Source organism: Pseudophryne corroboree, chromosome 3 (genome assembly GCF_028390025.1).
Source record: "Pseudophryne corroboree isolate aPseCor3 chromosome 3, aPseCor3.hap2, whole genome shotgun sequence".
In the NCBI taxonomy this organism is placed as follows: domain Eukaryota; kingdom Metazoa; phylum Chordata; class Amphibia; order Anura; family Myobatrachidae; genus Pseudophryne; species Pseudophryne corroboree.
Genome location: NC_086446.1, coordinates 769,942,959 through 769,959,463, shown reverse-complemented (window position 1 = coordinate 769,959,463; position 16,505 = coordinate 769,942,959). Strand labels below are relative to the sequence as shown.

General features: G+C 51.0%; 1 protein-coding gene across 6 annotated transcripts in view; it reads left to right on the top strand.

Moving 5' to 3' along the window:
• Positions 1-1,839: 1,839 nt before the first annotated feature.
• CLSTN3 (calsyntenin 3) overlaps positions 1,840-16,505 on the top strand; it is a 122,771-nt gene continuing 108,105 nt past the window's right edge. The window contains exons 1-2 of one of the 6 annotated variants that reach the window (XM_063962494.1): positions 1,840-2,418; positions 6,667-6,827. In XM_063962494.1, the coding sequence (XP_063818564.1) occupies positions 6,755-6,827 (73 nt within the window). In that variant the 5' untranslated portion in view covers positions 1,840-2,418; positions 6,667-6,754. Of the gene's footprint in view, positions 2,419-5,921; positions 5,945-5,983; positions 6,097-6,666; positions 6,828-16,505 lie in introns of those variants that run through there. The other 5 variants (XM_063962489.1, XM_063962493.1, XM_063962492.1 and 2 more) reach the window with 5 other exon arrangements.

The following is a 16,505-nucleotide window of genomic DNA, read 5'->3' as shown; positions in this document are numbered from 1 at the left end:
AGTCAGACAACCCGGGAATTTGGGACTGACCCTTTCACACCGCACAGCGACCCGCGTCGACCCGGCAATATACCGGGTTATTTGTGCGGAGTGTCAGGGGTATAAGATATACTGGGCGGGAAGTATTATCCCCTCGCAGCGATGTTGATCACATATGTACTAACATATGCGATCAACATCGCAATGCGGTGATCGAGGCCCCCCCGCGATACGTGTGAGGTGGTGTGCAGGGGGGCTCCGTCACCTCCCTGGGTTCTCCACACTCTTCCCACGCCGGGAAGCAGCGGCAGGCTGTCCCCGCGGCCTCCTCCTCCCCCATGCAGCTGGAAGGACCTCCGGCTGTGTTGCTAGGGGGAGGAGGAGTTTACCTTCCGGGTCCAGACTTCCTGGAGGAAGGTATGCCTGGGGGGAGGGGGGTCGGAAGTGGCGGGTTGCGGCGGCCGGCGATAAGAAGCCCATAGGCTTCTTTAGGGTATCGCCATCCAAAGATGGTGATACCTTGGGCAACGAAAACCCGGCGGCCGGGTCTTACTACATTTGAAAATGCGGTAAAACCCCTGAAAACGGGGGTTTTACCGCATTTGTCCCTTAGTACATCCCGTCCACTGTGTTTAACAGCGGACATCTTTTATGTATGTATGTCTTTTCAATCACCTTTGAAAAAAAATGTAACTAAGCCTATATACTTTTACACACACACACACACACACACACACACACACACACACACACACACACACACACACACACACACACACACACACACATAATGGATAATGTCTAATTGATAATGTCTAATGGATAATGTCTGACATGGGGAAATGTGGGTAACACTGACACAACATTGGGGGTCATTCCGAGTTGTTCGCTCGCTAGCTGCTTTTAGCAGCTTTGCACACGCTAAGCCGCCGCCTACTGGGAGTGAATCTTAGCTTATCAAAATTGCGAACGAAAGATTAGCAAAATTGCGAATAGACACTTCTTAGCAGTTTCTGAGTAGCTTTAAACTTACTCGGCATCTGCGATCAGTTCAGTGCTTGTCGTTCCTGGTTTGACGTCACAAACACACCCAGCGTTCGCCCAGACACTCCCCCGTTTCTCCAGCCACTCCCTCGTTTTTCCCAGAAACGGAAGCGTTTTTTCACACACTCCCATAAAACGGCCAGTTTCCGCCCAGAAACACCCACTTCCTGTCAATCACATTACGATCACCAGAACGAAGAAAAAACCTTGTAATGCCGTGAGTAAAATACCTAACTGCATAGCAAATTTACTTGGCGCAGTCGCAGTGCGAACATTGCGCATGCGCAGTTAGCGGAAAATCGCTGCGATGCGAAGAAAAATACAGAGCGAACAACTCGGAATGACCCCCATTGTGTAACGCTGCCTCCTTCAGCAGCACCACCGGTGCAAATTGCAGCAGACTGAACAAAACTGATTAGTGATTGGTTGTGACACACAAACCCCACTATCACAATGATGCAGGCTGGAATCACTCATTACAATGCACAGCATACAGCCCTGCCCCCACAATCTGCTGCTGCTGCTGCAGATCACCTGTTACTGAGAATCAGTGCATCACAATATTATCCGTTCCAATCATCCATAGCTGCCTGGATAATGTCGATATGATGTTGCAGTGTGATCACTGTGTATCATCAGTATGGGGACAGTGTAGCCTATAGAGACACACACTGTCAGAGCAGTGTATTTATCCTGACAGCCATGTTTCTGGTACCCCTCCCCACCCTGTCCTCCTGCTCTGTGCCCCCCTACCTCTCCATCACACATCTGCTGCTGAATGTAATATGGTGGGTGTGGGAGAGGGAGGGGAGAGACACAGAGAGGACATGAAGCACAAGGTAGTGGAGAGGGGGGGATAAAGACCACCACCCCCCTCCGCCACCTGCAGCAGCTCGCTCATTGGCCATGTGGAGCTGCCAGTCTTCAGCTGATGTCATCCTGCAGTGCTGCTTCCAGACTCAGCTCCATCCTAAGGACATAGCACAGACCCTCCCCTGGAGCAGAACGTCTCCCCTCAGAGCAGATTGCAGAGCATCTCCCCTGGAGCAGAGCATTTTTCTCACCTCCCCCCCTGGAGTACACTCCGGAGCAGAGCATCCCCCCCCCCCCCCCTCCAGCAGGACACTCCTAAACCACCGACTATTTATTTTTTACTGTGCAATCAAATAATCTTCTTAAACCCCCTCCCCAAGAGCAGAGCATTAGAGGTCAGCAACCTACCACCAGCAGCAGCACTAATCTGGGTGCAGCACACAGTCTATCAGCAGAGCATCCTCCCTGTGCAGAGCATCACCTATTACACAGCATTCCTGGAGCAGAGGAGGCTCACAGCACAGCATCTCCTGTTACAGCATCATCAGGGAGCAGAGCATCGGTGCAGAGCAGCGCACTCAGGTACAGCATCCGCCCTCTATAGACACAGGCAGGGAAGCGCTGCATAGTGGGAGGTTTGGGGGGCACACAGAGACAGGTGGAGGCTGCAGAGTGACAGGTGGAGGCTACAGGGAGAGAGAGGCTGCAGAGTGACAGGTGGAGGCTACAGGGAAACAGAGGCTGCAGAGTGATAGGTGAAGGCTGCAGAGTGACAGGTGGAGGCTACAGGGAGAGAGAGGCTGCAGAGTGACAGGTGGAGGCTACAGGGAGAGAGAGGCTGCAGAGTGACAGGTGGAGGCTACAGGGAGAGAGAGGCTGCAGAGTGATAGGTGGAGGCTACAGGGAGAGGTAGGCTGCAGAGTGACAGGTGGAGGCTACAGGGAGACAGAGGCTGCAGAGTGACAGGTGGAGGTTACAGGGAGACAGAGGCTGCAGAGTGATAGGTGGAGGCTACATGGAGAGAGAGGCTGCAGAGTGACAGGTGGAGGCTACAGGGAGATAGAGGCTGCAGAGTGATAGGTGGAGGCTACATGGGGAGAGAGGCTGCAGAGTGATAGGTGGAGGCTACATGGAGAGAGAGGCTGCAGAGTGACAGGTGGAGGTGACAAAGGCTGCAGAGTGACAGTGATAGGTGGAGGCTACATGGAGAGAGGCTGCAAAGTTACAGTTGGAGGCTACAGGGAGACAGAGGCTGCAGACTGATAGTTGGAAGCTACATGGAGAGAGAGGCTGCAGAGTGATAGGTGGAGGCTACATGGAGAGAGAGGCTGCAGAGTGATAGGTGGAGGCTACATGGAGAGAGAGGCTGCAGAGTGATAGGTGGAGGCTACATGGAGAGAGGCTGCAAAGTGACAGGTGGAGGCTACATGGAGAGAGGCTGCAAAGTGACAGATGGAGGCTACAGGGAGAGAGAGGCTGCAGAGTGACAGGTGGAGGCGGCAGAGGCTGCAGAGTGACAGGTGGAGGCTACAGGGAGATAGAGGCTGCAGAGTGACAGGTGGAAGCTACATGGAGAGAGGCTGCAAAGTGACAGGTGGAGGCTACATGGAGAGAGAGGCTGCAGAGTGACAGGTGGAGGCGGCAGAGGCTGCAGAGTGACAGGTGGAGGCTACAGGGAGATAGAGGCTGCAAAATGACAGGTGGAGGCTACATGGAGAGAGAGGCTGCAGCGTGACAGGTGGAGGCTGCAGAGTGACAGGTGGAGGTGACAGAGGCTGCAGAGTGACAGTGATAGGTGGAGGCTACATGGAGAGAGAGGCTGCAGAGTGACAGGTGGAGGCTACAGGGAGATAGAAGCTGCAGAGTGATAGGTGGAGGCTACATGGAGAGAGAAGCTGCAGAGTGACAAGTGGAGGCTACAGGAAGACAGGCTGCAGAGTGATAGGTGGAGGCTACATGGAGAGAGAGGCTGCATGGTGACAGGTGGAGGCGGCAGAGGTTGGAGAGTGACAGGTGGAGGCTACAGGGAGATAGAGGCTGCAGAGTGACAGGTGGAGGTGACAGAGGCTGCAGAGTGACAGGTGGAGGCTACAGGGATAGAGAGGCTGCAGAGTGACAGGTGGAGGCTACAGGGAGACAGAGGCTGCAGAGTGACAGGTGGAGGCTACAGGGAGATAGAGGCTGCAGAGTGACAGGTGGAGGTGACAGAGGCTGCAGAGTGACAGGTGTAGTTTCCAGGAGAGAGAAGCTGCAGAGTGACAGGTAGAGGCTACAGGGAGATAGAGGCTGCGGAGTGACAGGTGGAGGATACAAGGAGAGAGAGGCTGCAGAGTGGCAGGTGGGGGCTATAGGGGAGAGAGGCTGCAGAGTTACAGGTGGAGGCTACAGGGAAACAGAGGCTGCAGAGTGACAGTTGGAGGCTACAGAGGGATAGAGGCTACAAACTGACAGGTGGAGGCTACAGGGTAACAGAGGCTACAGAGTGACAGATGGAGGCTACAGGAAGACAGGCTGCAGAGTGATAGGTGGAGGCTACAGGGTGAGAGGGGCTGCAGAGTGACAGGTGGAGGCTACATGGAGAGAGGCTGCAGAGTGACAGGTGGAGGCTACATGGAGAGAGAGGCTGCAGAGTGACAGGTGGAGGCGGCAGAGGCTGCAGAGTGACAGGTGGAGGCTACAGGAAGATAGAGGCTGCAAAATGACAGGTGGAGGCTACATGGAGAGAGAGGCTGCAGAGTGACAGGTGGAGGCTGCAGAGTGACAGGTGGAGGTGACAGAGGCTGCAGAGTGACAGTGATAGGTGGAGGCTACATGGAGAGAGAGGCTGCAGAGTGACAGGTGGAGGCTACAGGGAGATAGAAGCTGCAGAGTGATAGGTGGAGGCTACAGGAAGACAGGCTGCAGAGTGATAGGTGGAGGCTACATGGAGAGAGAGGCTGCATGGTGACAGGTGGAGGCGGCAGAAGTTGGAGAGTGACAGGTGGAGGCTACAGGGAGATAGAGGCTGCAGAGTGACAGGTGGAGGTGACAGAGGCTGCAGAGTGACAGGTGGAGGCTACAGGGATAGAGAGGCTGCAGAGTGACAGGTGGAGGTGACAGAGGCTGCAGAGTGACAGGTGGAGGCTACAGGAAGATAGAGGCTGCAAAATGACAGGTGGAGGCTACATGGAGAGAGAGGCTGCAGAGTGACAGGTGGAGGCTGCAGAGTGACAGGTGGAGGTGACAGAGGCTGCAGAGTGACAGTGATAGGTGGAGGCTACATGGAGAGAGAGGCTGCAGAGTGACAGGTGGAGGCTACAGGGAGATAGAAGCTGCAGAGTGATAGGTGGAGGCTACAGGAAGACAGGCTGCAGAGTGATAGGTGGAGGCTACATGGAGAGAGAGGCTGCATGGTGACAGGTGGAGGCGGCAGAAGTTGGAGAGTGACAGGTGGAGGCTACAGGGAGATAGAGGCTGCAGAGTGACAGGTGGAGGTGACAGAGGCTGCAGAGTGACAGGTGTAGTTTCCAGGAGAGAGAAGCTGCAGAGTGACAGGTAGAGGCTACAGGGAGATAGAGGCTGCGGAGTGACAGGTGGAGGATACAAGGAGAGAGAGGCTGCAGAGTGGCAGGTGGGGGCTATAGGGGAGAGAGGCTGCAGAGTTACAGGTGGAGGCTACAGGGAAACAGAGGCTGCAGAGTGACAGTTGGAGGCTACAGAGGGATAGAGGCTACAAACTGACAGGTGGAGGCTACAGGGTAACAGAGGCTACAGAGTGACAGATGGAGGCTACAGGAAGACAGGCTGCAGAGTGATAGGTGGAGGCTACAGGGTGAGAGGGGCTGCAGAGTGACAGGTGGAGGCTACATGGAGAGAGGCTGCAGAGTGACAGGTGGAGGCTACATGGAGAGAGGCTGCAGAGTGACAGGTGGAGGCTACAGGGTTACAGAGGCTGCAGAGTGACAGGTGGAGGCTACAGGGGGAAAGAGAGCCTGCAGAGTAACAGGTGGAGGCTACAGGAAGACAGGCTGCACAGTGACAGTTGAAGGCTACAGGGAGAGAGGCTGCAGAGTGACAGTTGGAGGCTACAGGGAGACAGAGGCTGCAGAGTGACAGGTGGAGGCTACAGGTAGACAGAGGCTGCAGAGTGACAGTTGGAGGCTACAGGGAGACAGAGGCTGTGGAGAGACAGGTGGAGGCTACAGGGAGACAGAGGCTGTGGAGTGGAGGCTACAGGGAGACAGAGGCTGTGGAGTGACAGGTGGAGGCTCCAGGGAGTCTGTATGTGAATTGTGACTACTGCGACCTGTGACATTGAGACTGCACAGTGTGCAGGAGACAGGCACACACAGATAGTGACTGGCAGAATAGACACATTAGCATTACAGGCAGTGTATAACTGTTGGACTGACATCCTGGCTGCACAGTGGAGGAGGGGGTAAGGGGCGGGGATACATTGTAATCATTGTGGTCTGCTTGTCATATACACGGATCAATAATTAAAAATACTGCATTTTCTTTTCTTTTCTTTTGAATTAAACCCCAATTTCACAGACTACATTGTGCTGCAGGGAAAGCCCTTTGTACACTGGGAACTGGGGTCTCATAAGGGACTGCAAGAGAGAGACAGCAGTGATTGGGAGAGCGAGACATCACAGTGTGACACAGAGGCAGTATGGTGTGACAGAGACTCTGCTGACAAACCTTCTGAGACTACTGTCTAGCATAACGGGGGACCCGATGGTGGCATGGAATGGATGGATGGAATAAAGAGACTGCTTAGGACAAGAGAGACTGCTTGCGATAGCACAAAATCACTAATATAGACTGTTTCTTCACTTTGTTTTACAGTAACACTGCATGCTGTCACAAAGCAAGACTATTCATAATATAGCGAGAGACCTCGTGGGTAGAGCGGGAGTGCTTGTGACAGCTAAGAATGATCCAGAGAGACATCTGTCTGCTGGTGCTCCTTGTGACTGCTTTCCTGCACTCAGCTGTCTGCAATAAAGGTCAGTATGGAGAGAGGGGAGGGAGAACGTGGGCAAATGTCACCCCTGGATTTACCTGTCTGACCCCATACATGTGTGTAATTATATATATATATATATATATATATACAGGTTGAGTCTCCCTTATCCAAAATGCTTGGGACCAGAGGTACTTTGGATATGGGATTTTTCCGTATTTTGGAATAATTGCATACCATAGTGAGATATCGGACCTAAGTATTTATGTTTCATATACACCTTATACACACAGCCTGAAGGTCATTTTAGCCAATATTTTTTATAACTTTGTGCATTAAACAAAGTGTGTCTACATTCACACAATTCATTTATGTTTCATATACACCTTATACACACAGCCTGAAGGTAATTTAATACAATATTTTTAATAACTTTGTGTATTAAACAAAGTTTGTGTACATTGAGACATCAAAAAACAAAGGTTTCACTATTTCACTCTCACTCAAAAAAGTCCGTATTTCGGAATATTCCGTATTTCGGAATATATGGATATGGGATACTCAACCTGTATATATATATCTCCCGAAGCAAGTGCACTCACTACTATTTCAGTTCCAAAGTTTCACAGTTATTTTATTCAATTCAATCTGCAGGTACAGTTGTATCAATTCATTCCCTTCATGAACATGCGCAGGACGGTGGAACGCACGCCGAGGAGTTCGGCTGATCAATGTGGGTCTTTAACGGCACGAAAAGCGGCCGAAGTCGACAGATATAGAAAAGACATGATGCACTATAAGAATTTATGACATGTGAAAGCCATATATAAATGGAGCCACACCATTGATATTTGGAGATATTCAGAGTATTTATGTATCCTGAGTGGAACGATAAATGTGGATTGATGTAATGGATAAATCGGAAGTGGTGTATTGACTCCTATATGGACATGTTCATGAAGGGAATGAATTGATACAACTGTACCTGCAGATTGAATTGAATAAAATAACTGTGAAACTTTGGAACTGAAATAGTAGTGAGTGCACTTGCTTCGGGAGATATTGGAGGTCGCTAAAATGGGACTATTAATGATGCACCCTACATGTTGAAAAGGAGAGTGCATCTATGCAAGGGAAGATATATATATATATATATATATATATATATAAAGGGCCGGTGCTAGGGTGTTCGGCGCCCTCCTGCAAACTATCAATTTTGCGCCTTTCTACAAATACAAATGTGACCAATCTAGACATTTTGGTGCCCCCCCCCTCAAGAGCCATAAATATAGGGTCATAAAAAACTTACATAAAATATAGGGGCGTAAAATAATTATGATGCACGGTAGTCTCCATCATTCAAAATTATGCCACACAGTAGTACCACTTATATACATTACGCCAGGTAGTGCCCCTTATATACATTACGCCAGATACAGCCCCCTTTTACATATTGCACCAGGTAGAGCCAGTCACACATTATTCAAGGTAGAGCACCCTTTTACACATTGCGCAAGGTATAGTCTCCTTTTATAATGCCAGGTAGAGTCCCTTTTACACATTGTGCCTGGTAGAGCCCATTTTACAACGGAAGGTAGAGCCAGTCACACATTATTCCACATAGAGCACCATTTTACACACTGAGCCAGGTAGAGTTCCCTTTTACACTTTGCGCCAGGTAGAGCACCCTTTTACACATGCCACATCCCCCAGCAGGGGAGAGCGCCAAAAATATAGGGGCCACAGAATAGTACCAATTCACATTACACTGCACAGTAGTGTTCGCTAGTCACATTACACCGCACAGTAGTGTCCGTTACTCACATTACACCGCACAGTAGTGTCTGTTACTCACATTACACCGCACAGTAGTGTCCGTTACTCACATTACACTGCACAGTAGTGTCCGTTACTCACATCACACTGCACAGTAGTGTCTGTTAATCACATTACACCGCATAGTAGTGTCCTTTAGTCACATTACACTGCACAGTAGTGTTCCCTAGTCACATTACACCACGTAGTAGTGTCAGATATACCCCTTTTACACTCGCAGTGAAGGGTCATTCCCGGGAATGTGTCCCGGTATATTTGCCGGGACACATTCCCGGGAATGACCCTTTCACATTAGCGGGCCGACCCTGCATATTGCCGGGTCGGTAACGTCACCGCTGACTCTAGCGGAGGCGGTGCTTGGAGACAATCTTCTCCAAGCACCGCCTCCTCCTATGCAGAGAATGGGTGTCGGGTCGCCTTGACCCGGTATACCCGTTCACACTGCACAGCTTCCCGGGACGGTCCCGGATTCAACCCAGGTCGAGACCTGAGTTGAAATCCCGGGATGCTCGTCCTGGGAAATTGTCCCTGTACCCATTCACACTCACAAAAATCCCGGGATGATGCGCGTTCACGTGCAATATCCCGGGATTTTTCTGCGAGTGTAAAAGGGGTATTAGTCTCATTACTCTGCACAGTAGTGTTCACTAGTCACATTACACCGCATAGTGGTGTCCGTCAGTCACATTACACTGCACAGTAGTGTTCACTAGTCACATTACACCGCACAGTAGTGTCCGTTAGTCACATTACACTGCATAGTAGTGTTCACTAGTCACATTACACCGCATAGTAGTGTCCGTTAGTCACATTACACCGCATAGTAGTGTTCGCTAGTCACATTACACTGCACAGTATTGTTCGCTAGTCACATTACACCACATAGTAGTGTCCGTTAGTCACATTACTGCATAGTAGTGTCGGTTAGACACCGCATAGTAGTGTCCGTTAGTCTCATTACACTGCACAATAGTGTCCATTAGTCACATTACACCGTATAGTAGTGTTCGCTAGTCACATTACACTGCACAGTATTGTTCGCTAGTCACATTGCAACTCATAGTAGTGTCTGTTAGTCACATTACACTTCACAGTAGTGTTCGCTAGTCACATTACACCGCATAGTAGTGTCCGTTTCTCACATTACACCGCGCAGTAGTGTCCGTTAGTCACAGTACACTGCACAGTAGTGTCCGTTAGTCACATTACACCGCATAGTAGTGCCGGTTAGTCACATTACACCGCATAGTAGTGTCCATCAGTCACATTACACTGCACAGTAGTGTTCGCTAGTCACATTACACCGCATACTAGTGTCCGTTAGTCACATTACATTGCACAGCAGTGTCCGTTAGTCACATTACACTGCACAGTAGTGTCCGTTAGTCACATTACACCGCATAGTAGTGTCCGTTAGTCACATTACTGCATAGTAGTGTCGGTTAGTCACATTACACCGCATAGTAGTGTCCGTTAGTCTCATTACACTGCACAATAGTGTCCATTAGTCACATTACACCGTATAGTAGTGTTCGCTAGTCACATTACACCGCATAGTAGTGTCCGTCAGTCACATTACACCGCACAGTAGTGTTCGCTAGTCACATTACACGCACAGTAGTGTCCGTTAGTCACATTACATTGCACAGTAGTGTCCGTTAGTCACATTACATTGCACAGTAGTTTCTATTAGTCACATTTCACTGAACAGTAGTGTCCGTTAGTCACATTTCACTGCACAGTAGTATCCGTTAGTCACATTAAACTGGACCAGGGCCGGTTCCGGGGCTTCTGGCGCCCCGGGCGGCATTAGGGTGTGTGGCTTCGTACAGGGGGCGTGGTCATTTACGCTCCCTGTACAGACTGAAATGATGTGTCTAATTTCCCTTTGTGGAGAGGACCTTTGCTGAGCGGTGCGCGATGACGTCATCGCGCACCGCTCAGCAAAGGTCCTCTCCACAAAGGGAAATTAGACGCGTAGCGTCTAGTTCCCTTCGTGGAGAGGACCTTTGCTGTGCGGTGCGCGATGACGTCATCGCGCACCGCACAGTAAAGGACCTCTCCACGAAGGGAAACTAGACGCATACGCGTCTAGTTTCCCTTCCCAGCGGCAGCGGGGGGGCAGCGGCCAGCGGCCAGCGGGGGGCACACAGCAGTAGCGGATCTTGCCTTGGTGCGGCGCCCTCCGGATGGCGGCGCCCCGGGCAAAAGTCCTGCTTGCCCGTGGTAAGATCCGCTACTGCACTGGACAGTAGTGTCCGTTAGTCACATTACACTGTATAATAGTGTCTGTTAGTCACATTACACCGCACAGAGTAGTGTTCGCTATTCACATTACACCGCACAGTAGTGTCCGTTAGTCACATTACACCGCACAGAGTAGTGTTCGCTATTCACATTACACCGCACAGTAGTGTCCGAGAAAAAAAAATGCAGCTGACAGTGCAGGCAGGGGTCAGCCTTACATAAGATGCGTCGGCAATGTAATTGCGGATGCATCGGGAGGCGGCGCTACACATGCTGGACAGCCTTGCTTTGTGCTGGGCGGCCCCCCAGAACTGGCTGCGTATGCTGCGATCTGCGTTCATCTCTGAATGACCCCCTATGCCAGGCACAGCCCTCGTTCCCCCCACAGTGCGGCCCGTTACCTGCAGGAGGTCCCGGCTCGGGCGCTGCTCCTCCTCTCCCATCTCCTCCGGTCTCTCGCAGGCTCCGTTACTCCAGTGGCTCTGTCGGATGTTGTCAGTGACGTGGGGGAGGGAGCGGGTAGTAATTACTTGGGCCTGGGACTGATGGAGGGGCCCGGAGGGGGCACTGGTCCCCTGCACTCCCACCTTACTGGGCAGCAGCAGCAGCTCTCATCTTGGCAGCACAGCGCATGCTGCAGTGTGCTGTGCTGCAGTAGGGTTAGAGAGGCTGCTGTTATTGCTGAGCCTCTGTGTGTTCCTGTATGGGTGGGTGGGGGGATTGTGATCACACTCCCCCCTCGAATTGACTCTGGCTGAGGGGCTGAGGGCTGGGGGCTCAGGCACTGCACCCACCCTGCTCTGTACTGCAAATACTTTTTTTAAAATTATTTTCCCCATAAAGGGGCGTGGTCACAGCTCCCGCGATTAGGCCACGCCCCAACCCTCTAGGCAGCTCTGGATGTCAGCGGTGCTGTGTGTGGGCTGAGGCCACACACTGCGTGCACTCTCTGGGGAGGAGGAGGGGGAGGGAGCCGCACTGCAAGCTGCCAGCGCCGCTACCTGTCATCCAGTGTGACAGGCGCAGCGGCAGCTGGCAGCAGCAGGGATGCAGAGCAGGGAGAGGCTGAGCGCCTCTTCAGTTTGGCGCCTCCCTGCACTGCATCCCTTTGCTGAGCGGCTAGCTTCGGCTCTGTATATATATATATATATATATATATATATATATATATGTACATAAACACCTAGTACTAAATTTCATACTACTTGTAATTTCGTTTTGTCCCAAAATACTTTTTGCCAGATTAATTTACTCCATGCTTGTGTATAAATACATATATGGGGGCACATATCCTGAATCCAGTACAATCCCGACAAATCCAGGACATAGGAAGTAATTAAAAGTTGATTGCAGCAGCAAATTTGTTAGCAGTTGGGCAAAACCATGTGCACTGCGGGGGGGGCAGATGCATACCTCCCAACTGTCCCGATTTTCGCGGGACAGTCCCATTTTTTGGGGACTGTCCCGCTGTCCCACCCGCGTGCCACAGTGTCCCGCGGTGGGGGGGTCAGTTGGGAGGCTCTGTCAATCGCTGCTCTGCTTAGCAGAGCAGCGGTGAATAGACGCTGTGCGCATGCGCACAGCGTCTATTCACTGGAGACAGAGGGAGAGGGGGCATGCCAGCGGCTCACAGAGTGCTGGGCATGCCCCCTCAGTGACGAAAACGGGGGGCGTGGCTCGCGATCGCGGGTCCTCCCGCGAAGCCACGCCCCCTTTCGTAGGCCACACCCCTTTTCGGGAGCGCGCGCGGCTTTGCCGCGCGAGTGTCCCGCTCCACAAAGTATCAAAGTTGGGAGGCATGCAGATGTAACATGTGCAGAGAGAGTTAGATTTGTGTGGGGTGTGTACAAAGTGAAATCTAAATTGCAGTGTACAAATAAAGCTGCTAGTATTTACCCTACACAGGAGCAATAGAACCCACCCAAATCTAACTCTCTCTGCACATGTTATATCTGCCCTGCCCCCCTGCAGTGCGCATGGTTTTGCCCAACTGCTAACAAATTTGCTGCTGCGATTAACTCTGAATTACACCCATAGAGCATTGCTGCCCTAAGTCTAATACCCTAACCCAGTGGTTCCCAAACTTTTTTGAATCATGGCGCCCTAGAGTAATAGAATTTGTTTCATGGTATCCCTAGGCCAGAAGTTTCTTCTTGAGAAATTTAGAAAGAAATATTAAATGAAGTAAGTTGTGTTTATATGTTATCCTTAGGCTCAGTTACAGTTTGTAGTGAGGGACAGGATTTGCTTCTGTTTGTCCACATATAGTATGATTGGCAGCCACCAGCTCTGGTTTTGCCTATTACAGGGCACCCCTGCAAGTGTCCTGAGGTCTCGGCACACAGTTTGAGAACCACTGCCCTAAACCTAACCCTAACCTAAACCTCACCCTAACCTAACCCTGACCCTAATACCCTAACCTAACCCTGACCCTAATACACTAACCTAACCCTGACCCTAATACCCTGACCTAACCCTCACCCTAATACCCTGACCTAACCCTCACCCTAATACCCTAACGTAACCCTTGCCCTAATACCCTAACCCAATCCTCACCCTAATAGCCTAACCCAACCCTTACCCTAATACCCTAACCCTCACCCTAATACGCTAACCTAACCCTCACCCTAATACCCTGACCTAACCATCACCCTAATACCCTAACCTAACCCTGACCCTAATTCCCTAATCAAACCCTGACCCTAATACCCTAACCCAACCCTTAACCTAATTCCCTGACCTAACCCTCACCCTAATACCCTAACCTAACCCTCACCCTAATACCCTAAAACCTAACCATGATCCTAATACCCTAACCCAATCCTCACCCTAATAGCCTAACCCAACCCTCACCCTAATACCCTAAACTAACCCTCACCCTAATACTCGAACCTAACCCTCACCCTAATACCTTGCCTAACCCTCACCCTAATACCCTAACCTAACCCTCACCCTAATACCCTAATCAAACCCTGACCCTAATACCCTAACCCAACCCTTACCCTAATACCCTTACCTAACCCTCACCCTAATACCCTAACCTAACCCTCACCCTAATAGCCTAAAACCTAACCATGACCCTAATACCCTAACCCAATCCTCACCCTAATAGCCTGACCTAACCCTCACCTTAATACCCTAATCAAACCCTGACCCTAATACCCTAACCCAACCCTGACCCTAACCTAAACGTCACCCTAATGTCCTAACCTAATCATGACCCTAATACCCTAACACTAACCTAAACGTCACCCTAATGCCCTAGTCTAACCATGACGCTAATACCCTAACCCTAATACCCTATCACTAATACTAATAACAACCCTAACCCAACTTAACCGTAACCAATAACCCTAAACCTATACCCCAACCCTAATACCCAATATTACAGCCAAAATCTGTGGCACAATTCTCCATGTGTATAAGTAACTGCTGAGGTCACTGCGTGCGCATAGACTCACATATGACTTGTTGAGTATTATACGGATATTAGAAGTCACCTAGCAGATTGTTAGTGTTGTATCAGTGTCAGACAGGCCTACATAATCCACGTGAATAAATACTGCCACGTGAGGTAGGTGAGGCCGGTTACTGAGGAAGATAGATGTCATGTAAGCCACGTTACTAAAGGCCGCAGCGCTGTGAGGTTCACGGCAGGAATTTGAAAAGATGAGGAAGCGTAACGTGGTACCCCGTGTCTAATGTATATGATAGGACATTATCCCGCTAGCCAATGACACGCCTCTTCCATTCTGTTCAGTCCAATGTGCACACGTAACAACGGAAGTGGTACTGTGCAATTTCCTCCATACATATACGAGAGCAGACAATGGGGGTCATTCAGACCTGATTGCTCGCTCGCTAGCTATTTTTTGCAGCGCAGCGATCACATAGTTGCCGCCCACTGGGGAGTGTATTTTTGCTTTGCAAGTGTGCGATCGCATGTGCAGCCGAGCGGTACAAAAAAGCTTTGTGCAGTTTCTGAGTAGCGCACAACTTACACAGCCGCTGCGATCACTTCATCCTCTTCTGGCCCGGAATTGACGTCAGACACCCGCCCTGCAAACGCCTGGACACGCCTGCGTTTTTCCAACCACTCCCAGAAAACAGTCAGTTGGCACCCACAAACGCCCTCTTCCTGTCAATCGCCTTGCGATCGGCTGTGCGAATGGATTCTTCGTACAATCCATCGCACAGCAACATTCCGCTTTGTAGCCGTACGACGCTCATGCGCATTGCAGTGCATACGCAGTTCTGACCTGATCGCAGCGCAGGGAAAAATCCTAGCGTGCCATCAGGTCTGAATGATCCCAAGTGAACACTGCCTGTACTACATAACCTGAGAGGGTTCAGTATGGTATGCCGGCGGTCGGGCTCCCGGCGACCAGCATACCGGCGACCAGCATACCGGCGCCGGGAGCCCAAGCGCCGGCTTACCGACAGTGTGGCGAGCGCAAATGAGCCCCTTGCGTGCTCGCTGCGCTTGCCACGATACGGGCACGGTGGAGCGCTATGCGCACCACGCTATTTTATTCTCCCTCCAGGGGGGTCGTGGACCCCCACGAGGGAGAATAAGTGTCGGTATGCCGGCTGTCGGGATTCCGGCGCCGGTATACTGTGCACCGGGATCCCGTCAGTCGGCATACTGAAGACCACACACCTGAGAACGTTGCATTAGAATTCCAGTCACGGATATCATCAGGCAGAAGAAGAAAATAAATTCCAAGTACAAGTCTTTACACCTGGAACTGTACCTGGAGATTTGGGGCCATTAAGCGCAATTCTGGTTATCTGTCCTTTCACGCCTCACCTGCTGAGTACAGAGTACTAATCACCTCACACCTCATATGTGGGGGCTGCACTGATATTCTGCTGTCATTGCCTTTGTAACTAGTCATACCAGTCAGGCAGAAGGAAATATTCACATCCATACTATGTCAGCCCACAAAACTGCAACCTACACGCAGAGTGTAGGCAACAGGAGCACACTCCGAGGATTAGCATATGAAATATGTTCTGAATATAAAATACCGCGTCCCCCTCGCTGGTGTAGGTGGGGGAACATAGGATGGTCCTATCAGCATCCACAAAAGCTCTACCCGCATCTTACCACTGGGGATAGAAACTGAGGGGGTCATTCCGACTCGATCGCACGCTGCAGTTTTTCGCAGTGGTGCGATCGAGTCTGAACTGCGCATGCCCCGTGACCGCAATGTACAGGCGCCTCACTGCCCAGCGACGGGAAACGCCGGGCAGCGTGGGTCCTTACGAAGAAAGCGAACGCAGCGGTGATTGACAGCAAGAAGGCGTTTCTGGGTGTCAACTGACCGTTTTCTGGGAGTGCCGTGGAAAACGCAGGCGTGTCCAGGCGTTTGCAGGGCGGGTGTCTGACGTCAATTCCGGGACCTGACAGGCTGAAGTGATCGCAGCAGCTGAGTTAGTTCAGAGCTACTCAGAAACTGCACAAAATGTTTTTGCACAGCTCCCCTGCACAAGCGTTCGCACACTTGCTGAGCTAAAATACACTCCCCCGTGGGCGGCGACTATCTGATCGCACGGCTGCAAAAAACTGCTACTGTGCGATCAACTCGGAATGACCCCCTGAGTCCTTATAGTGTTGTGTCACAGTGACTGTCAC